General features: G+C 42.4%; 1 protein-coding gene and 1 long non-coding RNA gene across 3 annotated transcripts in view; one reads left to right on the plus strand and one right to left on the minus strand.

Moving 5' to 3' along the window:
• LOC146789024 (uncharacterized) overlaps positions 1–27865 on the plus strand; it is a 62808-nt gene that overhangs the window by 18187 nt on the left and 16756 nt on the right. The gene's annotated exons all lie outside the window — the stretch shown is intronic.
• Positions 1–27865, minus strand: part of LOC146789025 (ectonucleoside triphosphate diphosphohydrolase 3-like) — a 226827-nt gene that overhangs the window by 17146 nt on the left and 181816 nt on the right. For both annotated transcript variants that reach the window (XM_085630627.1, XM_085630626.1), the window contains exons 3-5: positions 23383–23500; positions 11853–12003; positions 6393–6552 (exon numbers count right to left, since the gene is read on the minus strand). In XM_085630627.1, the coding sequence (XP_085486753.1) occupies positions 6393–6552; positions 11853–12003; positions 23383–23500 (429 nt within the window). The remainder of the gene's footprint in view (positions 1–6392; positions 6553–11852; positions 12004–23382; positions 23501–27865) is intronic.

Raw genomic sequence — 27865 nt, forward strand, 5'->3', positions numbered from 1 at the left:
ATTCAAAAATCTACCACATTAACCCTAAAACCATAAATGCGCACAAACACACACAAAGAAACCTATGTCTTGATGATTGTTATGCTGAATATCAACCCCCAGAATAACATGGTGCAAGAATATCGAGGACAGAATATCATGGTACAAGAATATCGAAGACAGAAAATCATTTACAAGAATATCGAGGACAGAATATCATGGTACAAGAATATTGAGGACAGAATATCATGGTGCAAAGAATATTGAGGACAGAATATCATGGTACAAGAATATTGAGGACAGAATATCATGGTACAAGAACATTGAGGACAGAATACCGAGGGACGAAATATTGGAAGGTGCATACAGGGAAGTATACATTTACCTTTGCTAACTCCACATCTACATACCTTGAAGATATATGTACATTGTAGAGACATATATGTGGAATTGTGTATGATAAATCTAGACTTACCAGTTGATATTTTATTTTCTCAATATTTTATCCTTGATATTGTGCCCCATTGATATTTTTGGGTCCTCGATATTTAGGACGCATTCCACCCTGATCCATCGGAACATACGCTCTCACAAAGAGCCACCCTGCATGGGATTTCCTTACATAAGAAGACACCTAGCAAGAACCCCAGAACTCTTGATTTGGGTTGACAGTACCCAATATAGGGCAACAGGGTAGGGGCACTGGCATGCTTTTGTGAAGAGGCACAAAAAACATTGGAGCTTGGGCACTAACATGCTTTTACTAAAGAGCATGGCCATGCTTAGGAAAGAGGCATTTACCCTGGGATATTATGGTATTAGAATGATAGTCAACTCCCATGAACTTATTGGAAGTCATGAAAAAGTATACTTAGGCCCTAATTGTGAGCAGATCAGTAAATGGTATGATATTTATCGCACTTGATAAAATTAAACTCTTCTGAGTTGGAATTTATTGGGTGTGATAAATCCCACCCAATTAGAAGTTTTTGGGGAATAACATGAGGATTTTGGTTCTCACCGCATCAATGTCCGCATGTTCTAGTAAATACTAAGCAGCATTTTTGCCAGATAAAAAAGGAGTCACAACAGTGACGTATGGTGAGTCTGAAATAAAAAAGGGACTGAGTGAGTTATCCATACAGCAAGAGCAAAATTGTGAGATAGGCGATATCGAATAAATAGGAATATGTGTACTAGCATATAGTAAAAGTGATTCTGTGAAGAACATGATAAAAGAGAAGTTGAGGCAGTAATCAGGGATATGAACAACAAGAGTTTGGACAGAACTATGGAAATGGGGATGAAAAATGTAAACATAATTGAGCAAATGAAGCAGTAAATCTTGCAGTGTGTGATGATTGGAATCATCAGGATTTGAGTGGCGATTTAGGATAGCGCAGAGTGAAGGGGGACCCACAGTGGATCCCCTCTCTAGCGATCTGTACATAACCTTCAGATCACAAATTTCCGCATCGGCAAGTAAGTAGGGCTTAGCGAGTAAATCGCTCACTGCTGACATCTAGTATGAGCTGCAAGTCACAGATTGTGAATTCTGTATAGGCAAATACAGTATTTAACACTTATAAGGTTATTACATTAGATAACAGTAACACGTTATTCACAACATTTGCAAATGAACACCATAATAGAACTTAATTGTTTGTGGGCCACATGCACCCTCCAAAGCTACTGAGAGGGACGGAGTGCTTTCTTTACTTGGCTGAGTGAAGGTGATAAGAACAAATTGTGTTACTTTCTTCTCAGCAGCAGAGACTATGGTGAGTTCTAATACTCTCCAATTGGCAGAAGGCCCTACATTGACTTTCAAAGCTGTCCTACAGACAAAGAAGGGAGTATGATGGCATTCATTACTCTTTCTAGAGTTGAAGTATATTCCTATTTCACTCACGTAGGTTTGGAAAACACTCAAAGTCCTAGCGAAGAGCTTGGGGCTCATAAGTAGATAGTACAAGGAGCACGGACACGTTGAAAGACAATATGAGGTGGTGCGATGCATTAAACAAAAGAGTGGGGAGCTGTGAATTCTTTGACACTGGACTTTGATCAAAAAGGGGGTGCGGGTCATTTGAGATGCATCCCAATCATATTTTCCTGTTTGTTAAATTACCTACAATTTTAAATATTTTAATGGAGCATCTTCATGGACTAACTTTTAGGAGCTTATTGCGATGTCCGTCAGATGAGGAGTGGGCAGTCCTGCTTCCATTATTGTGATGCAATTGCCTTCATGGCGGTCGTAAAGGGTATTGTTTCTATCATGGCTTGTGCTGCGGGCTGCAGCACAAGCCGCAAAAGAAACAAGCATTGGCATAGCCAATAGGTCTCGCCTTTGGGACCTTTTAAGTGTTTAGCCATGCAACAGTTGCATAACTAAATACTTATAAGGTTCCAAAAGCGAGACCTATTAGCTATGCAAAGCGGCCGCGAAACCGAAAGTAATCGCGGTAAAAAGCGGCGCGCGCGCCCGCGCACATGCACTATAGCTCTAGGCTGGCCTGGTAGCACTTTTTGGAGCCCTCTCAATAAGTCTCACCAGACCAGTGCATGCGCTGGGTCAGGCGAGACCTAAAAATAGGTGCCCCCCAGCCTCCTAGCAAAGGCCGCTGGGGGACAGGGCCCTGCTAGGGGCACCAAAAGTCATTTTCCAACAGCCTTTCCATGTCAGAAAGGCTGTAATGGAACGGCTGTCAGAAACGGACATCATAATCCCGACGCCAGTGCCTGAGCCGGCACCACCGCCATTTGGGGATTATCTGTCCGACCGATGCCCCGATGAGATCTTCAAGACATTGGTCTTTCCCCCAGGCTGCAGCGGTCTGACCAACTGCATCGTAATGCGGAAGTCGGACCGCTGAATTCGATTGTGGGATGGACCGCCACCTACAGCCGGTCGTGGCGAACCGCCCTACATCTTAATAGGCCCCTTAGAGTCAACTTTCAAAATACAATGAAATATATCCAAATAACATCACTAAAACATCTAATAGCAAATAAATAATAAAAATATGCCAAAATATTTAATTGGAGTTATCTTTGATGTTGTGGTGTGCAGTATGTTTTTAATTAAATACTTTTTGTTGATTTAATATGTGGGTAAAAGTCAATGTAAATAAATGCATTTGATCCAAGGATTTAATAAAATGTACTAAAAAGCCATGGATAATATCTAGTGTTTGATTAGAGTTAGGTTTAAGAGAAATGTAATTTAATATTAATAAAAAATACACTATTTCAATGTAACACAGTGTGCATTTGAGTGAAAAAGATTGTGTGCTCATTGTGATGGAAAGTAGTGTGGGGGTCAAAGAAATGGTCATTTGAAAACCGAAGGCAGGGGATGAATGCAATGGTGTCTGGAAGTAAAGGGGGTAAAGGAATAGCAGAAAATGATGGTGGAAGAATCAGTGAATATTCCCTGGGACCATTGATAAAGCTTGCCTAACGCTTTGCCTTGGTGTCTTGGCCATAGTCCGCGGTGCCTAGAAGCACAAGGAGAGCACGTGAGCCAAAGACTGAGGTACACAACCCTGGAAGCTTGATTGCACCTGTTTGCCCTCAGTGTGTTTTCTGACTGTGTTCATGGGGAGTAATAGAATTCAGGCATAACATCTATACCTGATTTGAGGAAAAAACATTCACAAAAGCTTCAATTGCAGATTTACAGAGCATGAGATTCAGAATGTGGAAGGAGTGAAATATTTTTAATTTCCATTAGAGGATTGGTGTTAAACATTTTGCATTAATTCGCGGACCTGGTCTGAGTGTTTTTTATCTCTCCACAAAACTCTCCACCCCAAGCTCGTACAAAACCTACACAATGCTATAAAGGCCTATTTAGCCTTAATCTGCTGGCCTTCCCTGCTGGAGAAAGAGAATAGCTTTTGAACTCTTGCGAAAGAAGAACCAAGCAAGAGAACCTGTAATCCTCACACAAAGCATTAGCTAATGAGATGCACTTTAAACCACCCGCAACTTCTCAACTTTCTTCTTGTTCACTCTGTAGATCCAAAGGGCTTATCAGATGCTGTGTAGCCCAAGTCGCATAAAATATTTAGATCAGTGATATGTTATAATATTACCCATCATTGCATCACCACTATATTGCCACCACTACATCTTCTATCACTACCTAGTCCAATAAAGTTTTATTAGTATTGTACAATTACATCTACCCCAACTACTTCAACCCTATCAGAAAGCTACTTTTAATACAGAATTTTTTAACTTAATTATTTTTTCTTATTTGTACTACCTTTCCGACTTGTGCCTTTCAAATGTTTTCTCTATTGCATAGCCTAACCCTAACCTCTAAATAAATTAATTATATGTTGTTTGCATCATCTGCTGACATTTAAATGCATGTAATTAATTTGTAATGTATTTTATTTAATCGTCTAACTGTACTTTTTTGTTTATTTTACAAAGATAGTTAAATTAAATGAGCATTTTCCCACATCCTGTTACTGTATTTAACTGTTTTAAAAATGTTTCATATCAATAAACCAACTTATGTTTTTAATGCAAAAATTGTATACCCCCCTTTTATAATTATGTTAATGTAAAATGCAGAGCTCACTTTTAAAGGTGTTAGGTAAATTGCTAATATTCTTTTTAAATAATTTATTGATAAGCTTTGTGTCTATTTGTTTTTAAATTTGCATTAATAACTTAACCTTTACCTTCCTATGTATTTTTATCTGTTTATTCTTTGGTTATTTATTAAAATTGTTTTAACATTTGTCTTTACATTTTTAAATCTTTATTCAATACAATATGTAATTTATATGAATAACACATGCACCAAAATAAATGATTTTACTATGACAATGGTGCCGGTGCCGATTCCGATCCTGGAAAAACCAGGTACGAACCGTCGGTCGGAGCGTTTTCTCCGTCCGACTCGTACCCGGGAAAAAATCATTACAAACATGGAAGTACGATTCGCACGGAAACACCATTTCCGTACGAATCGTAAAAAACACCGGCCGACGAAAATATACATACAAATGTGGTCCGGGAATGCTCCGACGTGACGTCAGGACGCTTTCAGGCAGCGTTTCACGACCCAGGAAGTACGAATCGAACCGACAGCAGTCCGGACGGCAATATTTTTAGGGCACCCAAATAGTGCCGGAAAAGCGAAGTACGCCGCGAAACGACCAGATTAGGGGGCCCGGTACGCGCCGTACCCCCCCCCCCAGCCCCCGTGAGTATGCGCCGAACCCCCCGTGTATGTACACCTGTGTACATACGAGTCGAACCCCCCGTGTACGTACGAGTCGAACCCCCCGTGTATGTACACCCATGTACATACGAGTCATACCCCCACCCGTGTATGTACACCCGTGTACGTACGAGTCGAACCCCCCCGTGTATGTACACCCGTGTACGTACGAGTCGAACCCCACGTGTATGTACGAGTCGTACCCCCACCCGTGTATGTACACCCGTGTACGTACGAGTCAAACCCCCCGTGTATGTACACCCGTGTACGTACGAGTCGAACCCCCCCCCGTGTATGTACACCCGTGTACGTACGAGTCGTACCCCCACCCGTGTATGTACACCCGTGTACGTACGAGTCGAACCCCCCCCGTGTATGTACACCCGTGTACGTACGAGTCAAATCCCCACCCGTGTATGTACGGTGCGTACCCCCAGCACGGGATGGATCGTACTTGCGCGCTCGGACATCACTTTTCACATTTGTACGTAAAATCGTCCGGGGATGTGTCGGACACTTTTTCCGACCCGAGGACGTGTGGGGAAATTTTCCGAATGCGATTCGTATGGACTTTTTCCCATACGAATCATACTTGGCAGTTTGTACGCTACTTGTACGATTCGGACGGTAAAAAGACCGGATACGAGTCGTACGGGGAAAATTTTTCCAGGATCGGAATCGGCACCATTGTAGTTTGCCATGTCCATAGTCTAATTGTTCAGTCAATGTAGTGGGGCTTTGTAAAGGGCAAGTTATGTAGTCGAGGTGAGGCAATAGGATCATGGTTTGAGACCCTGTGCATTGCTGACTTTTTTCCAATGCCTTAAATTAATTTGTGGAGGAGCCATACTGATGGTTGTTCCCAATTGAAATTCAGATATATGAATTTGTTGCCACTTTCAGTGTGCTCGGCGACATTTTCACATAAAATTCTCAATCGATGTTTGGCCGCTCACAGACATTCACCGAGGGCGCTGATCAGTGGTGCTGGTGGTGGTTTTAGCTAAATGGATACTTGTCCAGGATAGGTTGGACCACAGGCCCCACGTTATCCACATATCACTGCCCATATTTAACCATGCAGCCCCACCTTAAATTAAAAAAAATCATTGGTGGAGGTGAATACACCCAAAAGATGATAAAACATGCAGATTCTTTCACAAACCTCCAGGAAGTTCCCCATTAAATAGTTGGCTGTAATCCATCCGTACACACCTTCCTCCTGCCCAGTAATGATCTGCGCTCCCCTAAAGTCGAAGGGTTGGTTGTTGAAGAAGGAGTGGATGCTGGAGAGGACGCCATCCGCAGCACTCCAGTTCTGTGACCTAGGCAGAAACAGATAAATATTCACATCTTCATATCTCCTCTAAACATTCCTCATAATGGGGCGGATTACAGAAGAAGCCTAACCACTGACAAATATAAATTACATCTACATCTACAGTTTTTTCTCATTACGCAATTCATGAAACCAGGGATGCACGGAATCATAATAAGAATATCATAAGGTTGATGGTATTCACAAAAAAGAGGAACGTATGTCAATGACAGAGAACAAAATGTCGAGTAACTTACGGCACGTGCAACTTACGCCTTCAGCTGTTGATCACACATTAGACTAGAGTGTTGAAATGTGACTAAACCATTTGAAACATATATATTAGAACCAGAACTGTTTCCCAAGTGATTAAACTCATTTCTACAGTACGATACAAATAGGGGACTTCACGCACATTATTGTTGGTTCTGTAGGAAGAGGTGGCAGAAGGATAAGTCTGAATATCCTATCAGAAGAAGAAACAGTTATGAAAAAATTGCATTGGCTTATAGAATCTTTGTTCCCTCTATGACTCGTCTCCAAATCTGAGAAGAAGGGTTTATGTAGGTGCGGGTGGAAATATGTGTTATCTACCTACATGAATATCCTAATAATTGAATTTACATCATGCTTTTATAGCAAAGAGAACGTTTTACACTTACTATCCTTTATTTCCAATGAAAAATATTTTATTGCATTTTATTTAAGACGCCCAATTTTCATGAGAATGTGATTAATTCATAAAAGAGACATACGTGAGCATATACATGTCTATATCAGGTGCAACATTAGTCATAGTTTAGGCAAATTTTTAAATTAGTCACATTTCTCTAATAATGTTTTAATATAAGCATTTTAGTTTATTATCCTAAGTATTTAGCTTCTAAAAACATTTAATATACTAAACCTTCCAGTTGAATGTATTTTACATCGTTATTGAAATTAAGTACTTTGAAACCGTTCTCTTTAAATTCAAATACTTTTTAGGGACACCTGATCTATATCTCAGAATTCAATCTGATCTGACTCACTCTCTACTCACCCCTTGAGTTCTAGCCCCATGCAGACACTTTCCTGTAATATTGAGTGGTCTAAGAACACATATTGGGTTAGGGAGGATTTTGCTGTCCAAATGATACTGACACATTTGTGCATTAGAGCACCAGAGAGTGGGACCTGAGTAGACAGAGGATGGCTCTGCGGAAGCTACGCTATGCCTGTTATTGGCCCAGAGTTAGTCACATCACCGTACATGAATGAAACATGGGACATGGAACATGCAGTCATCCTAAAGCTCCAAGCCAATCATCGGTACTGGACCTACAAGCGGTATTAAAAGCAGAGATGCTTCCATTTTGCCTTCTAGATAATGAATTAAGGTCTTCAGAAGTACTGAAATAAGTTCCTGTTGTTAGATTATTTAGTTATAGTTGGGTGTTCTGGTAGATGTTCTTGTTTTCTGCTAGGGTCTTCCTTGCTGTAGTCCTATAAACAGAGAAGTGAGGTCTAGGGACACAGAGGATCCTTAATGCTCTTAGATTGCTACAAGAGGGTCCAGGGATACTTAATCACATCCTTACGTGCTCCTTTATGCAGTCACAGACATACATCTCCAGCAGCCTTCCAGAGCCAGGTCACGAACAGCCGCTTGTTATGTTATTTTATGCGTGTTTTTGTAAATCACACTATCACCCACGGGGGGATCCTGGCGCTGCGCAGTGTGTGTGCCTAGCCATGCCTATGGTATGTTGGTAAGTGAAAAATATAATGTGTACTCTTTTTGACATTGTGTTTTTTTTCCTTCAGCGCTCTATCAATGATTTAAGGTCTATTTGAAGTACATTTCAATTAAGTTTGCTACATTAGTGGAGTTACCCTTTTCAATGTTTCTTAACATTAATCTAATTAAATCAACTTACTTAGGGGCATATTATCAAGGACAGCGTTAAAAAAGATCGCCGCTTCAGCGGAACAAAACTGCCGCTAAAGCGGCGATAATGGGCTTGATAATATGCCCTTGAGAATTCCAATAGAAGCCCATGTGGACACCAGAACATGGGCTTCTATTGCAATTCTCACGGGCATATTATCAAGCCCATTATTGCCGCTTTATCGGCAGTTTTCTGCCGCTGAACCGGCGATAATTTTTAATGCCATCCTTGATAATATGCCCCTTAGTATTTTTCGGTGGTGCTTACCTAAGGCAATGTAGTGGCTTGCAATTTGGTATTGATCTATAAGTAGTGTTGTTGATGTAGCGAACCACTGATGTGAGGCTAGCCATATAGTAGGGATATGCCGAACACTTCTGTACTATTCATATTAGAACTCTCTCGGTAAACAGCATATGTCAACAAATGCAATACCAGCCCATCAGTCACAAGGAATAAAGAAATGTTTCTAGAGTAACCACACCAGCTATATAGGTGCAGTGGGACAGTGGCTTCAGGTCTGCACATGTTTAAATACTTGAGTAGCTGCACCAGGTGTGTGGGTGCAGTGGGACAGAAGCGTACTATCTGCCCCCGTTTTAATACTAGAGGAACCAAACTATCAGTGGCGTAATGAAAGTTGAGGGGGCCCCCCTGCAAGTACACAAAGGGGCCCCCACTCCGGATTTAATCCAGAGCGTTTGGGCATGAGTATTGTGCTGAGGGGGCCCCCTGCAGCTCGGGCCCCCCCCCACACCACGGGGGCTGCGGGGGCCTGTGTTACGCCCCTGCAAACTAGGTGTATAGGTGCAGTGGGACAGAGGCTTAGTATCTGCATCTATTTTAATACTAGAGTAACCGCACAGGAGTATAAGTGCAGTGAGACAGCAGATTACTCTCTGCACATGTTTTAATACTACAGTAGTTGCGCCATGTGTATGAATGCAGTGGAACAGTGGCTTACTATCCACACCCCTTTAAATACTAGAGTCACCGCACCAGATGTATAGGTGCAGTGGGACAGAGGCTTACTAGCTGCATATATTTTAAGACTAGAGTAACTACTCTGGGTGTATATGTACAATGGGACAGCTGCCTTACTATCTCCACACGTTTCAATACTAGGCTACCAGTGTATCGGTGCAGTGAGACAACAGCGTACTATTTACATACGTTTTAATACTAGGCTAACTACAGCCTATTTAAAGGTGCAGTGGGACAGCGACTTTATAATCTACACTTGTTTTAATGCTGGAGTAACTGAACCTTGTGTACACGTGCAGCAGGACTACAGCATTACTATCTGCTCGTGTTTTAATGCTAGATAGTTATGGCCATTGTAAGGTTGCAGTGGGACAGTAGTTTTGCTATCTGCGCACGTTGTAATACTAGAGTAACTGCAATAGGTGTAGAAAATTCACTTTGCTATCTGCATATGTTTCAATACTAGAATGACTGCATCAAGTGTTCAGAGGCAGAGGAACAGCAGCATTAATACCTGCACAGGGTTTAATACTAGAGTAACTGCAACAAGTGTACAGATGCAGTGAGACAGCAGCATTACTATCTGCAGAAGTTTTAATAGTAGAGTGACAGTACCAGAGATACTGGTGCACAGAGGTAGAGGCATTACTGTCTCCACAAGTTTTAGTACGAGTATCTGCACCAGATGTACAGGTGCAGTGAGACAGCAGCGTTACTATCTGCAGCAGTTTTAATAGTAGAGTAAATGAACCAGAGGTACTGGTGCAGCGAAACAGCGGCATTACTATTCTCACACGTTTTAATACGAGTGTCTGCACCAGGAGTACAGATGCAGTGAGACAGCAGCTTTACTATTAACAATTGTGTCAATTCTAGAGTAACTGCACAGGTGTTTCGGGTTGCAGTGAGACAGCGGCATTACCATGCGCACAAGTTTTACAGAAACACTGTAACAGCAGTATCGCTACTCATTTTCCAGAAACAATGTGACTTCTGCTTGACTGTGACTACTGCCTGGAACAGGTTATAGAAACCACTAACAATGGCATTACTGCTTGAGCCAGTTTACAGACAGCTTTACAGTAACACTTGCCCAGGTGTAGAGGAACAGTGTGACAGTTGTGTCTTCAGTCCAAGGTTTACAGAAAGACTGTGAAAACAGCAGTACTCTAGTGTGAACAAATGGTGTGGCAGCAGCACCAGCACTGCCTTCATTGACACGACTTGATAAAGAATATGGGGCGACTTGGTATTCCCGGGAACAACAACCCAACAATAGTTCCCTCAGGGGGAGTTTTTAAGCCTATGCCCCCTTGGCCTGACAAATGTGTCTACGTCCACAAACGAGAAATTGGTTCTTTTATTCAATTTATAGCATTGGAGCATGTACACAAAGAAAAATGTGATAGGCCCTCTAAAGATGGTGCACTGAGTAGTGGCAATGGTGAATGATAGTGTGCTGATGCGGTTTGTAAAAGCAACAAACAACAACTTTGACTTGGTAGTAATTCAATTTAAGAAAACACTAACATTTTTATTCAGATTTACAAACACTGCAATATATGCCAGTCAACAGGAAAGTACATCGATGTTTCGACCACCTAATATTTCCACAGGGTCTTCATTGGGACAATTTTGGAAGCAAACTAACATTAGTAAAAGTAATCAGGAAAAGCCTGTAAAAAAAGCCCTTCAAAATTAGGACATCACAAATTTACATTACGGGTCAAGAATATTCCAAACATTGTCACTACTTTGTAAAGAAATCCAGACACTGTCTTAGATTAGTGTGATAAATCCACCCGTAACAGCGATGTGAATGAAGAAGCTGTCAAAGTACAAAAGCAATTCCTGTGAATTGACAGCAATGGTGTAAATGTATAACTTTGCCAAATTCACAAACATTGTCAATGGTATACCCAGAAGGATCTGCTCATCACAACTTTCTAAATGTCATACTGGGAATATTTAGTGACATCCGCTATTTGTGCATTGCGGAGTTATAGGCAGGGTGTAACTCTAAAGTGGGAAAACAACGTTCCAATGTACGTTTTTGTTTTCATTCGCTCTATTTCTCCACAGAGAGCTCCCCTCTCCTACACCACCACCAGTGTGCAGATTTTTCATCCTGTTCCCCCCATGGAAGGCAAGTTGCTCCAGCTCTTTAATAGACTCTCCCAACATATCCAGGGTGGGAGGGAGTTGAAGAGGAATCTAAGAATGGCAACAAACAAATTAACACACCTGGAAACACACCTTGCTGCATGTCCATGAACAGCTGGGGCATGCAACTAGGAGCCCCCCTGCTGTGTACCACTATGCAGTTACTCCATTCTGCTGGTTTGCTTCTAATCCCATGATTGCCCAAAATGAAGGTGCAGGTCAAAGTTACCTCAGTAGCCGCATTCCAGCTGTTGCTCCCAGGTAAGCTGGAGTGCTGTTGTGCTGCCGATAAGGGATCTTATCCTTGACTTTATTGGTGCAGTCTTCCAGAGATTTGGCAGCTCCATCAGGGTTACTTGCGTAGTTGGCTATTCCAGGACCTGAAAGAACAGAGACAGCCGTTATTGTGCTTAAGTGTAGAGCCTGGGACGGACAGGCCTTTTATTTCTCTGGGCATTTTCCCCATCCCCTATGGACAAATATAATAAAACAAATGTGAGAGGGGCCACACCCCCTCCCAGAGCCTTATTAGGTTCCGGGGACCCATCCCACAGGGCCACGTGTTTTTTTAAAGGGGAGGGGCCATCCCGAAACCTACTTTGAGCCTATGATGAGATCTCCGGGGCCATCTGTTTTTGTTTAAAATGGGAGGAGGGATGCGGACCCCCTCTTCAAACCTATTTTGGCCCCGGGAACCCCATCCTCGTGTTCTGCGACCCGGGGACCTGAACCCCGTGGCCTCCATTATTTATCGATGGGTGCCCCGGTGCCCACTTGGGACATCCAACAAGCAAAGCGTTGGGGTCCATGGGTGATCCCCAGGGCCACGCAGCCCTGCCCGGTTCCCCGCATGGTGCGGAAGCCAGCATTGCTCTCGCCTAGAAAGAGCATCTACTCATGCTGCTCCCTACTGATGGGAGCAATATGTGTTCTGTTTCCATGTCGCCATCAGTGCAGGCAGGGAAACAGAATACAAGTCTGCTCTCAGCTGGTGGGAGCATTTTTAAATCCCCCACTGGCTGAGAGCAGAGCTAATGTTTGCTCCTGCTTTGCAGGAGATTTAAACATGTTCCTGCCAGATGTGAGCGAACATGTTTCCCTGTCCGCGGTAGAGTATGCAGGGAAATTACTGTGTCCTGGCGGCGGGCTCCCCGGGACACAGTAAGTGAGCCAGCCCCGGGGGATCGGGTCCCTGGGCCCATTAAAGACTCAAGGAGGGGGGCTGTGTGGCTCCCCTACCTTTTAATTTATGACCCTGGAGGATGGGGTCCCCAGGGCCTTTAAAGGCTCAGGGAGGACAGCCTCCCCTCCCCTGATAAATACATTGGGCCACGGGGGATGGGGTCTTCAGGGCAGAAAAGGGCATCAGTGAATTCATAAATTATGTCAAAGTACATGTCATGAGTGATGTAATTTATGAGGTCATATGCAGTGCATAGCTCTATGTTTTTTTTAGTTCAAAACTTTAATGTTGTCACTTACATATTTGCCTAGCTATAACCTTACTTTAACCTTTGGCATTTTCAGTGAGGACTCTGGCACTCCCTGCTGATTGTGTGCACAAATGGTTTATTTGGCCAATGCTACCAACGGGTTTCGGTCCAGACTGGACCTTGTTCATGGTTACAGGCGTAACTCTGCCAATGATATTTAGACACATTACATGTTCAGAAAATAAATAAAATAAACAAAAGACCATAATGTACATAATATTGTACTTTACAATAGTTCTAGCCACAAAGTGTCGGGAGTACATACACACACATATATATATATATATATTCACTTAAAAAAACATAGGTTTCACACATGTTATAGTTAGCTGGACATTTCACTCGTAAAAAACCAATGAAATTCCCCCGTTATAGTTAGTGCAGGCAACTATAACTCACGCGACCGCAATCCTCTGCTGATGACGTCAGATATTACATCACTGTATTTAGACACCTATTTACCCAGGTCTTCTTCCATTAATCTTTAGCTATACATATATTACAAATATTTATTTTTCATAAAGACACATATGTCATCAGTGATGTAATATCTGACGTCATCAGCAGAGGATTGCGGTCGCGTGAGTTATAGTTGCCTGCACTAACTATAACGGGGGAATTTCATTGGTTTTTTACGAGTGAAATGTCCAGCTAACTATAACATGTGTGAAACCTATGGTTTTTTAAGTGAATTTGCAAGGTTTTTTAAATGCTAATTCGTAACTATAACGTGTGTGAAACCTATGGTTTTTTCAGTGAATTTGTACGGTTTTTTAAATGCTAAGTTATGTATTTATTATTTTTATTCAGGTTTTTCACCGTGCGCGCACCGTGAAATTTATTTATTTTTTTAAATCGCGAGGTGCGTGCTCCGTGCGCGCACGGTGCACTTCGCGCACCGTGCGCGTGCTGTGGGAGCTCGGTGCGCTTCGCGCACCGAGCACCCACGGTTCGCAGTGCGCGCGGTGCGCGCACCTCGCGATTTAAAAAAAAATATATATATATATTTTCTCCCTTGGGGGTCCTTCTGTGACCCCCTGACCAAGGCTAGGGCGTCAGGAACTGTCCACTCTGCCCCCTTTTCACGTTCTCCACTTTTTTTTTTTTCACCCCCTCGCGCACGGGCTTGTTCACACAGTTCTACGGGTGAAACGCGTCACGGCGGGTTTATGGAGTTAATAAACCCCCTCATGGTTACTTTACTTTGGTAAATTTGGTGTGTTTTTGGTCCACGAGCGCGAATGGAACTCCGTTTTGTGGAATATTGGATTACCGGTTTTCTCCACCGGCTTCGCGCCACCCCTCAAAGGGCTTGAACTTCGGTAGGAGACAATTGGAAATTATATATATATATACATATATATATATATATATATATATATATATATATATACACATACATATACATATATATACATATACACACACACACACACACACACACAAACATATACATATATATATATACACCAAAGGTTAAAGGGATGATTAGTTAGGTGAAAATGAAAATATCAGTCAAAACATACAGTTTTCAACTAATAAAACCACTCAAAATCACCTGTAATACTTATCTCAGGTGACTATGACTTGTGTCTTAAAGTAACTAAAACTTGTGCACTCAACCTGGTACTATAACTGGTACCTGAAGCTCAAGTCAGGAAGAGGAGCCTCATTCTAAAGGAAAGGAAATAAGTTCTGGCACATGTCCATTAACAGAAAGACCATTATTCTTTTCATTAATGGATTTTAAGCTCAGAACATTGGTCCTTAAAGTCCTGGTTTGTCTAAATGTACAAAGGCAGTTGCTCTATGTACAGGGTGATGTCTACTAGAAAAGACTGAGCTCAGATGTAAATCATTGATGCATTTAAATTAGTTACTCTCTCTAGAACAGTTGTTAAATTAACCATGGATAAACACAGAGTGGGTCATTTGTAACCCATTAGTTATCTCTTATATATACATTTCTATTAAACGTGAAGTAATGTGTTTAATGGTGTGTGGTAAAAAGTGAATTCAAGGTGCTGTGAGTTAATGTAAATTGGTTCATTTCTAGTTCTAACATTTTGGAAGTCATGTGTTTAATGGTGTGTGTGTGTGTGTGTGTGTGTAATTAAATGAATTCAAGCTGCTGTGAGTTAACGTAAAGTGGTTCATTTCTAGTTATCACTTCAATTCAGACTTTGCATCAAGGCGGGCAACTAAGTTGATCATAAGTGATTGCAATTTTCCTTTAACTCACATTTAAGGTACAGTTTGTGATGTTTACATTTTAAAGTTTTAATGTCTCTCTACTTACAGACTACTGTGTTCTATAGCTCATTGTAAAGAGCAGGTGTAAGCGACCTCTTAAAAGACGTTTCTGTTCGAAAAATATGGCCAATTGTCTCCAGTAGCAAACTCAAGCTCCAGAATGTAATACAACACTTGAAGATTGCTAATAAAGTTATAGTGTAGAAGGAGAAATAAAAAGCTGTAGACCAGAAAAAAACAAAGCGTCCACCCAATTCAGGCAAATGGAGATGATCGGCAAAGTGGAAGCGGGAAAAGGAAAAACAAACAAGTCCAATGAGCAAGCAACAACAGCAGGCGTAGCTGCGATGCAACGCGAGCCCAATTCAGCCTCCTCATATATATGGTATCCCAGAACTAATTCTTTAGGAAACAGGAAGTGAAAGCCCTTTAGGATGCTTTGTGAATATTAATGGAGGGCAAAGGAAAACCTGTTAAATATCAGAAATTGTAAAAGGCTAAATGGATTATTCAAGTAAAAATACATGTATGCACAGAAAATTCACATCCAGATTATCAAGATCTATTTTAAGTACCTTCCGCATTTCGGAGGCGCCACAGACACTGGATTAAAAGATATTTTACAGCATGTGCTAAGTCATTTGAACGTGTGATTTCGAAGTGTTATTCTAGATTGTAAGAGGGTCGCAAGCATGCAATGTTCACAAGCATGTGGAGAAAAAGGTTTCACCTAAAAAGTGTATGCTCAGATTATATGTATTATATCCATTTACGTGAGACTCTTGCTGAATTGAACATGGAAAATTGATCTATTAAGTCAGAAATCTTACAACTCATGGTACCAGAAATGACAACTGGCAATAAACTTTATTGAAAAATCTTGCACAGAGACCATTTCATTACTCTAATAGGGCAACTAAGCTTCTCTATACTCAAAGGGCAAAAGAAGCTTTTATAAATTGATGAGGTTGGTAGAACTCTTTACTGTGACTTCTATTTTGGAATTTGATGTTAATTTCCTATTGTAGAGCCCAGCAGTATAGCATTTATTTAACGTGTACTATTTGTTCGAAGATGAAAGCAGTGCAATATTGTGTTTAGACTAAGAAACTCTTTAGAGACTCCATTGAAACAATTCTCTGGTTTGTAAGCATTCTACTCGAGCTAACTATCGTCAATCAATGATTATATAAACTGTAAGAGCGGAAAAAGCTCAAATCTTGAAGCTAGTTTGGGTGATAAATCATGGCGTCCCAAAGAAGGTGCTCCTCCTGGTCAGATGGAAACCAGGAGATATGAGGCGACATGCACAGAAACAAGGAAAATTGTATGAAGTGATTTGTGAACAGCAAAAAAGCAAGCTTTGCTTATCTAAATAGAGTAATGGAATGGATGGAATCTCTGCTTATGCCATGCAGGCAATGGGGAGCAGGGATGGACTTGGACTCTAACTCCTGATGGAGCCTTTTGGTCCTGGTTGGGATTTTCTTCCACCGGGGAACATTTTGGGATGAAGAGCAGCAACACAGCCAGTACCATCACTAATGTCCTGACCTTGGAGATCCTGGGTCCCCAGCGCCGTGAGACCCTCACGGGTGAGGAGTGCGCTTACAATTCCCTGATTGATTGATTGATTGAGCGTGATGGACAGCACCTTCCACATCAAGAAGTGGCACTTCTCCAAGAGAATACTTCCAGCGGAAGCAAAAATGTTCCTTGGGGTTTTGCTTCAATGTTGTTGTTAGACCTGGCATCTTTTGGCGTGGTTACCCCTGACTTTTTGCCTCTACCTCCTGTATTTTTTGATGCTATGCTGGATGTCGTTTTTACTGGTATAGATGCTTTGGGCACTTTGCCACTGCTGATCAGTGTCAAGGTGCGAGTGCTCCTTAGGGAAATTGTGATGTAATTGGCTATACATGTTTGGCATATTTGTTCTACCTGCAAGGCCCTAGTAAAGTGCACTGAGAGTGCCAGGGCTGGTAGTACAAATGCTACTAGTGGGCTGCAGCACTGATTGTGCCACCCACAGGAGTAGCGCTAAAATGATGTCTTAGGCCTGCTTGCAGTGCCTATGTGCAGTCCAGGACTGCCATGTCGCCCTGGCCAGTGCAACCACTGACCAGGCCTTATCCTTCCCTTTCTGTACATGTCAGGCATCCCTATGGTGGCCCTAGGTACCCCCCTGGGCTGGGTGCAGTGTATCTGAAAGGTAGGGCATGTACTAAGGTGTGTAACATGCCCTGGTAGTGAATTACAGCCATTTTCGTTTTTCACTGCTGAGAGGCTATCTTGCCCATAGGACAGAATGGGGGAGGCTGTTTACATGCCTATCTTCCCCTAAAGGCAAGATAGAAAATCCAAGTTTGGTATCTTTGTGTTCAGAATTTAATTATACATCTTTTTAGCAAGATGGTTTTTAAATTCACTGTGCGAGAATAGCACTTTTTAGAAAGTAGCTATTCTCCTGTTTAATCTTCCTGTGTGCCTGTGTGCAGATTGGCTGACTGGTGTCATGTGATGGGCTAGGTGGCTCCAGGAGTCTGGCTGAGTCAGCAGCAGGGTGAATAGGGAGATCTGCTCTAAATGGGTGGGAGGAGTAGCCCCTGGGTTTGAGTAGGGCTGCCTCTGCCAGCACAATGCCGGCTCCACCCCCTGCTGGCCAGGCTGAGGACTCTGCCTCTACCAGCACAAAGAAGGCTCCACCTCCTGCTGAGCGTCTAATGACCCTGCCCCTCACTCTTAAAGGAACCAGGTGCTCCAGGGCAGAGCACACCCAGGAACCGGTTTGAGCAGGGGCATCCCCCCACTGAAACAAAGAGAGACAAAGACTTGGAGGGGTATAAGAAGAGGACCCCAGACACCTAAACTTTAGATCACTGTGGAACTAAGAAGGAACCTCTGCCAAGGAGAACGCTGGAAGGAACTGAAGAGGAGAAGACTGCCTGCTTGCTGTTTTGCTTTGCTGCCAAGGAGAGGGGAAGGACTTTGCTGTGTCCCCTTCTTTTGATTCTGATCTCCAAGGGCCTGATGAGAGCTGGTTTCCTGTTAAGAAGTCCCAGGAACAAAAGGACTTCACCACCAGCTCCCCTGGAACTCTGCTGAGGGAGTTCTGACCTGCCTTGGAGTGCTTGCCTAGTCTTGGGGCCTTAGGAGGTCGTTTTGCTGTGTTTGGGAGCTGGGAAGCAGAAGCGTGAACAAGAGTAACTGGTACCCATCGCATCATCTATTTGAGGGACGCATCATCCGGTTGCGAGTCGCAAGAGCGAGAGGGCGAGGAGAATTTCATTGCGGCGTCATCGCAGCCCCCGGAGTCCCCGCATCGCTGAGTTTGTCGAGCATCGTCCCGGTGCGTGAAGATTCCTGACGCTGCGAGGGTCGTCGCAGAACCAGTTTGCGGGCCGCACCACTGCCGGTGCGTGAAAGTATCCAGTCGCTGCGTGTGTCGACGCAGAGTCCCGTCCCGTGACGCATCGAGGGTTGCGGCGCCAGAAGTCAGCGCTGCGCCGCGCATCGCGCCGCACCGAAGATCGTCGCATCGTACCTGTGCGTGAAGCTTCCTCCTAAGAAACCTACGCAACGAAAGCCAAAGTCATCGCATCCTCCCCCTACAGATCGGAGCCGGCGCATCCACCTCTGCTGCGTGAAGCAGGGCTGCTGCAAAGCCTCCCCAAGGTCTCAGGAGTATCGCATCGCCTTTGCCATCTTCATTGTTATAGCTTTTGGGAACCTTAGCGCAACTCCAGGTACTGTTGGGCACGAGAGTGTCGCATTTTGTGCATTGAGAGTCGCATTGTGCAGGACACTGATTTTTACATCCTGGAGTACTTTCTGCAAACTCTTGAACTATCTTTAAAGTAACCTTTTTAATTGTATGTTGGTTTTTCTGTAGTATTTGGTCTTGTGAAGTTTTTAGTAAAGATACCTTATTTTTCTAAAACTGGTGTGGAGTAAATCTGTTGTGTTTTCACTGTGTTACTGTGAGTGTTGGTACAAATACATTACACATTGCCTTTGATAGCCTAGACTGCTCAGGCCAAGCTACCTAGAGGGTGAGCAGGGGTTATCTTAACAGTGTATCCCCCTTTCCCTGACTAGAAGCAAGGGTCCCTACTTGGACAGTGTACCTACCCTGCCAACTAGAGACCCCCAGATCTAACAGTTCTTCACCCTGTGCCCAAGATAACCGAGCGCCCGATTCACAGCACTAACTTAAGACAAAATCCTAAACTTACAACCACTTTGGTATTCACAGAAGGCACTTACTCATTTTGGAATTCACAGAAGGCACATACTCATTGATGAGTAATGATGAGTAATTGCCTTCTGTGAATACCAAAATGAGTAAGTGCCTTCTGTGAATACCAAAATGGCAGTAAGTTTAATTATTTGTTTATTGTCCAAATCCTGGCATTTTTACTCCCAAAATGTTTGCTATTTCCATTTAATAATTACCGAGAGAGTCTTCCCCAAGGTAATTACACTGAAAATAACACGTCATCACGTCTAACCAGCATTGGCAAAGTCAATAGTTGTCTGCTTTCAATACTGTTAGCCAACCTTTTGGCTTTGCCAATGGCTTTTATAGATACTGCTCCTCTTTGGAAGATTGGCAAAAGGGAAAAAATGCAATGTTTGTCGATGTGGGCTAGCATTTGCATAACATAAAAAAATCAGCTCCAGTGCGATGATGTAAATGTTCTAGATAGGTTGTTTTCTATATTTTTCTGGATGAGTGGGTTCATTATTGTGCTCCTTTAAAAGCCCATTGTATTAAAGTTTCTAACAATTACATTCATACATAAAACAACAATTGCCTTCTTACATAAACAGAATCGCAATGGAAATGCTGGTCTGATTACACTGATTTTTGTCATTGTAGTTTACGTTGTTTGGTTGTATGTTCTAAGTTATCATTTCATTTTACATTAGCCTATCAATACTGGTGAAATGACCATTATCATTCTCCAATCATTAATTAATTTACCAATATCAACTAATAATAGCCAAAGCAATCCCCTCTCAATCTGGCAATTCAAGAGATTACATCACTTGGATTCTTGTGATTCCTAGGTCAGCCTCTTGGTTGCATCTCAATCTTATCGCATGCAGTTTCATTTCACCTGCAGGTCTCCACTACAACGACTAGTCGGTCAGGTAAGTATAAGAGATGGAAAAGGAGGCTGGCCTCAATTATCAAGGCATTATCTATTCTCATGCCCACTTAGTATATATCTGCATTGCCCTTCCCCAAGCTAGTGAGTCTGGCAGGGGCAATGCCCTCTGCCAGGTGGGACATCGCCAATATCTGCTAATTAAGGTCATGTTGTAATTTGCCATTTGTGTGGTGTCTGCATTGTAATGTGATTCCCGTTGTAGTGCAGGATGGATATTTTGCTTGATTGAAATACTCGCTCTGATGGTTTGCTTATCACAACACTTTGCCTCCTCTTCACGTTGGCAAAGGCAGAGAAGGTTTAAAGTTTGTTAGATTTGGGGCTTCTGCTGAAAGATGGTGTTTTGGGCAGATACCAAACCTTGTGGTCTCCCCGCGTCATTTATAGGTGGAGCCTCAGCTGGCAGAGCCAGTGGAAACCCTTGACCTGACGCTATGTCCATCACTGGTACACAACACAAAAATGGCGTGGTGTCCTTTATATCGGAAGCCTCTGGAGGGAAATACCCGAAGCGTGTAAAGAACAACATTATGTGTGCCTCCTACTGAGATTGGCAATCCCAAGAATTAGATGAGGTGAGCTCATTCAGGTAAAGTGACATGCTTCATTATAGGCACCTCGTCCCACACTGGTGAGATACGACCACCTGTCTGTCACTGGGCCACAAGGTCACAGTGGTCCTCATCCTTCCTACTTAGAAGGGGATGACCATCAATGATTTCCCCTGCCTTGGAAAGCCATGCAGGACGTTGTCATCCCAGGCAGGGAAAAAACACATAATGATCCTGACACGCAGGGAGGAAACTCCCTTCGGCTCAGAGCCTCTGCTTTTTTTTCTTTTCCGAAAACAAACCCCAATTTAGAAGATTGTTTTAGAAAAAACAAAAGAGTATGCCTAGCGATGCCAAAAAGCATGGCACCCACTTGCCTTACTAATCTACTTATGGTGGAAAGGCTGTGCCAGTGGTTGCATGAACGCAAAGTGAAATCCACCAGACAGGTGGAGATCTCCATTTGGTGGGAACTGATCGACCAGCAGAGCAGTTGCTTGGACTTATGCTGACCTGGCAGCATACTTGGGGTCTAAATTCTCACAATTGTCTTTACCACTGGCCGTCATTTCTGCTCATTAAGGTATTTGCTTCCCTTTTGCTAACTGGCAGATTTTCTAGTCCCACCACGAGTCCCACCAACAACTCTTGAAACATATGTTGCTCAATCCAACTCTTGCAGTATAAAAAGTTATGAAAGTGCCTCTCCATCCTGAAAAACAAGTTAGAAACTCCAGCTATCCTTGTAAGTAGTATTCAATTACTTTTATCAGAAAAAAGTAATCCAAAAACAACTTTTTATAGTAAAATGAATTCATTAATTAATCAGTTTATAAAGCGCATTGCTACCCCAAATGGGTTTCCCAGTGCTGGTGTGGAGGAGAATAACCAAAACTCAAAGGCTTAGAAAAGCCAGGTCTTAAGCACCTTCCTGAATGTTTCAAAAGAGTTGCAGAGGTGAGGATGGAAGGGTAGCGAGTTCCAAACCATGGGTGCTAAAAACCTAAAGGATCTTCCAAGCATCCACTTAGGAACTTAATGGCAGCTCAGAGAGCGTAGGCATGCTATAAACACCGTTGCTAGCTGTAAACAAAAATAAGAATTCATATTTTCCCAACCAGCACTCATCTATAACATACCAAACCAGTTTTACTTATTTTGTTGAAAAAACAATAATTCCAATCCCATGGTTAATTCATAAAAAGTATCCCATGTTAGCTGTAAAAGGAAATGGGTTTGATAACAAAAAGATACTACTTTGGAGGAACAGACACAAACATTGTTAAAAATATATTTCATTTTTTAACAATTCACAGGTGGAGGGGGTTCCATTTAGAAAACTCTAACATTTCATATAGGCACTTACTATGTTGGCACACACTTAGCAACGTTAGCTCATGCAAATGCTTTACAGTGGAATTGCTTTTGATTTTAGGAGGAATTCAAAATTTTAATACTTTAAAAAAACACACAATCATTTTTTAGTTTAAAAGAAGCACAGCTAAAGCACCAGCTAGTAGAGATGAAATTTAAAAATGTTTAATTGCAAAAAAAGCAGTCCATTTTCCTTTTAGTCGATGCGTAGCATGAATCCTTAACAAACAGCTACACTGAATCTCAAAATAGTATAACCTACAAGCCTGCACTGGGGAATCTGTATTTAGAAATGTGTGGAAAAAATGCACACAAATCAGAAAATTCATGTACGTATTGTACCATCTGTTGCAACAAATGTACAACTCATTAAAACTATTTATTAAAAAAAACAAATCAAATGGAAATATGCAAATTTAAGAATGATGTAATAGCCAATATTTTATGTTGTTTGAATTAATATAAAAAACAGTACAGTGCAAGTGAAAATATTAATAAGTAATACAATGATACTAAATAGCTCTAGAAATACAAATTCTGAAATGCAAATAAGAAAACTAAATAAATAATGAGAAATAGCTTATTTTAAAATTACAAGAGTAGTTTGATCATTTTAAAATAAAAAGCGTATTGTTTTAATATTTCTATAAAAATGATCAATGTTAATATGTTTAAACTTTTAAAACTTCAAAAGGGTGTTGTGCAATTGTTAGCATAAATTGGACTTTTTCATTAGCCTATCCCAACTTTCTTATAGGGGAAAATGGTTACAAAAAGATGATTTGTGGATGATTTTGTATGTAATAAAAACTCAACTGAATAATTCTCAGAGTGGATTTCCAAACATTTGTTCAGCCATATAGCCCACACCAACCGCACCCCTTCCCAATTTTGTCAAAAATAATCCTTACCTTTCACATTGCACTTGAAGGTCTGGGTGACAACTCCTGTATTATTCTCTTTTTCTGCAGGCCACTGGTACACATAGACTGTCGTGCGGGAGGATCCAGCATCGAGGACTATGCCATGCTGTCAATAAAGATTGTATTCTACAGTTAGATTTGCACCAGCCTTTGGCAAACTATCTTTGAGTATTACAATCTGCTCAAAATTCACTTGTCATTTTAACTTTGGATAATTAGAAAGAATTCTGTAAAACGTCAGATTCTAGATTTCAGATCCATGAAGGGTGGAAGGAAATCAATGTGATTTGTCAACTGAGCGAGATTAGATAAAATATAAATTCACTGCACAGCTCTGCACATATTTAATAATGCAATCTGCTCAGAATATTATTAAATACATTTGTAATTTATAATTTAGACAAGGTCCACAAGACAAAACAAGCCTGTCCATTTGCCTCTCTACTGTAGCAACTTGAACTCTACTTAGTGTCTAGTTCTGTCTTTGCAGTTACTCTGTGATTACTCCCCTGTACCTGTCCAAGGCCATTTGGAACGTGTTTAATGATATGGATTCCAAATGTCTTCATGCTATCCAATTCCAAAAATTGTACTTCCTTTGATGTGTAGATGGTTCTTATGTTACTACCTGAGCTCCCTGAAACAAGTTCCACGTCCCACTGATCAAGAAATGAACTTAATCTGGGATATCCTCAAACATTTTAATATATTTCTAACCCGGAGGCATTTTAAGTCCTTCAATCTCTTGATAGGTAGAGACTTGCCTTTACAATGTCTTGTGTTTAAGGTTTGAATTCCAGATATATGATGGCACATTTGTGAGAGATATTGGCTGATTGTTTGCAAGCTCCACAATTGTGTGGCTCCGTTTTGTTTGGCCGGAGGTCCTGATTTACAGTCGGAACCTGTGACCAGTAAGAGGACCGAGCAAAAAGGGCAGATGCTGCACATATAGAGTCAGTGAGTCCCTGCATTAATAACACGGTAATGTGTGTGTGCCTGCTGCTCTGTTATGCATTATATGTTCTGAGCCATGTGGGCACAGTGACCAAGGACATCTTAAGAATTTGGGGTCCCTATTTGAAACAACTTAAAATGTATTATTATTATGCGTATTTTGTAAAGTGCATGGCTACCTAAAAAGGATTCCCAGCGCTAAGCTCACACGGTAAGGGGATCACTCCAGTGTGTAATCACCAAAAGCAACAGAATTTAAGAAGAATTCATGGAAGGAAACAACCAGGTTTCTAAGTGTTTCCTGAACACAAGGAATGAATCGCATTCTTTCAGTGTTGTAGGCAGATTGTTCCAAGGTCTTGGGTCGAGATAACAAAAAAGCTATGCCTCCTTGGAGGGATTTCCTGATTCAAGGAGCTACGGCCAGTCTCAGTTGGCTGGAGTGTAGTGAGCGTGCGGGTGAGTACCGAGACACCATCGATCTCCGGTAGCGAGGTCCGTTGTTTGCGAGGCATTTGTGCATATAGGACAATGCTTTAAATTGCACGCGCTGCTCTATGGGTACCCAGTGTAGGGTCCTAAGCAAACTGGCTGTTGAGGAAAACTTGGGGGTCATAACAAAAGGGGTGCTGCAGCATTTTGAAAGATCTGGAGGTGTTTAAATAGATATTTTGCAACTCCCAGATACCTGATATTTTGATAGTCCAGCCTAGATATTACTAAGGCCTGGACTACTGCTCTCTGGGCAGAAGTGGGGATGCAGTACATGATCTTTATGAGCCTATTCAATGTGCCGAAGCAGGTGGCTGCCACCCCGCTAATCAGATGGCTCATAGGAAGTTTGTCATCCCATAAAACACGTAGGTTCTTTACAACTGGCACTGGCCTAGGGGAAGCACCCATAATCGCAGGCCACAGGTGGGAACCCCAAGGGGTGGAGGGGTTACCTACCAGCAAGACTTCTGTCTTGTCTTTATTCAACTCTAAAAAGTTGATATTCATCCAAGATGAAACTTGGGTGAGCCACGAGTGCAAAGCCATCACGCTCTGGTTATCCTTTGATGAAAGAGATATCACAATGTGTGCATCGAGTGTATGTGAGAAGAGTGTAAGGCCACAGTTCTCCACTATCTCTGCCAGTGGTCTAACATACAGATTGAATAGCAGCGGACGCAAGGTGGCCCCTTGAGGCACACCAGAAGTAAAAAGATGTGGTTTTGACCTATGTTGGTTAGTGCGTACCTGGAAGGTACGATCTTTAAGTAAGAGAAGGAAGTATTCTGTGTTCCTATTCCCTCTAGCCTCTGTATGAGCATAGAGTGATTATCAGTATCAAATGCTGCACTGAGATCTAACAAGATCAGCGCAGCCGCTCCACCTTCATCTAATTGGTGCTTCTAAAATGGAGTGAGAGCGAGAAGCGCGGATTCTGTGCTATGTCCTTCACGGAACCCAGCCTGTGAGGAATGTAGTAAATCATTGAGCTCTGTGTGCCGAGTAAGTCGTAGATTTCTCTAATACTTTGGTTACAGTTGGTAGCAGCGATATCGGTTTATAATTCAGCCAAGTGGGGGTGGGGTGGGGTGTCCAAATTATTTGTTTTTTTAGAAGAGGTGTGATCAAAGCTCTTTTCCAGATGTTAGGGACCACACCCTCCGTCAAAGATCGATTGAACAATTGGGTAATGTGCTCTATAACAGAATGGGAGAGTTTACCAAACACACCTGGGGGACTGGTATCCAGTGGGGATCCAGATTTAATGGACGACAAGATCGTCCTAAACGATGCAACAACCAAAGGCTGGAACTCAAGCATCAGACGGTTTGCCTTGGGCGGACAAGTTAAAAGACTGACATCATCGGTACTTGGAAAAGGTCACCTGGATATCTGCCACTTTCTTAGTAAAGAATTCAGCTGTCTCCTCACACTGTTTGAGACAGGGGAGGACAGGCACAGTATTACTTGGGTCAGAAAGGGCTTGGTTTGCAGCTGATGTGGCACTCTGCGCTGCTCACGAGGTCTTCACAGTGTCCTGAAGGTTCAACGCAAGAGGGTGAAGATTAACTAAGCGCGTCAATTAGTTTTATCTGAAGGTGCATTAAGTCAATTTATCCATTTTCGTCTCATTCGCGCCCTCTTAGCACAGTTCACAGGCAGTGCCATTTTAAGGATCATTGAGGTCTTAAGCACAAACATATTTTGGGGACCTTTATGTGGATAACCGAGCGGTTGGCTGAAAGGTGACCTGAAGCATTGGTTTCTTCTCCGTTCCTCTCCCAACACTCCCGAACCTTGGAATCCTTTTTGATTCTAAACTTCCTTTTGAGGAGCAAATCAAACCACTTACCATCACCCGCCTTCACTTGCTGACTTTCATGAGGAAGATTCCCCCCTTCCTCCTTTAGGAAATATCTGGTGCAAGCTCGGATAATCTCCGGGACTGTTGTAATATGTTAGCCAGGCTTCCCAAATACACAATGCTGCTGCACTAACAGCTCTGGGACTACAAAGAGGCTCATTCATCTCCCCTCATCTTTGTCAGCTCCACTGGTTGCCTGTAGGCCTGGGCGGTGTTCACGGAGCTTCGCGGACCTTCGTGGATCGACTAAAAAACTCCACCGCACTACGCGGAGTTCCGCAAGCGGCGGAGTACATTAGGCTGTGCCGTTTGCGTTGATTTTTACCACCAGGTGTTTGTCCCACCCGAAAATCAATTTCAGTATTCACAAACTGCACTTTTGTTGTAACCAGTGCTTGAAATGGAAAAATAGAAGGGCAGGTACGCTGTACCAGAGTACCTGCTTGTTTCTGAGAAGTGACGGTACTCTGCAATTAAACTAATAGCATTTCTCTTGAGAAGTGCCGGTACTCTCCCACTCAAAATAAAAAAGTCCTGGTACTCTGGACAGTACCGGCCGATATAAAAGCACTGGTTGCAAGGTACGCTTTTGTAATAACTTTGATTGTGAATAAGGCCTGATTGGTGGGGATCAGCAAAGATCAGGTTTGCAAGGCCCTCCTACATTGTGCACCTCCCACCACAGTGGTCAGCAGTACTGCAAGCGGTCCTCACATATGGAGGATGCACCAAGAGTTTAAGCATCCTCATACATAACAAGCAGAAGCAAAAGCAAACCTCACTCACACAGATGAGATACATCATGGCCGCAGTAGTGCAAGCTTCCCTCATCTGTAGAGCTATTTCTGTACATCCACAGACACCAAGAAAGCTTTCTTCACACAAAGTGATAAAATCCGAGCAAATAAAGTGGCGCGGATATGTATCACGTTTGCAAGCGGCATGTGGCTGAATGTGTTTGTCTTTCCTGATAGGAAGATGCTATTGAAATATTTAACTTGCAGAGAAAGGCGCTCTTTGAAATTATTTTGTTTCAGGAAGGTCTTCCGGCGGAAGATACCATGTGCCACGTTATTAATGAGTAAATGTGCTGAAACATGAAGAACACAAGTAGTATGCAAAAAACAACATATAAACATGTGTCACACACTGATT

Source organism: Triturus cristatus, chromosome 10, assembly GCF_964204655.1.
Source record: "Triturus cristatus chromosome 10, aTriCri1.1, whole genome shotgun sequence".
NCBI classification, from domain to species: Eukaryota; Metazoa; Chordata; class Amphibia; order Caudata; family Salamandridae; genus Triturus; species Triturus cristatus.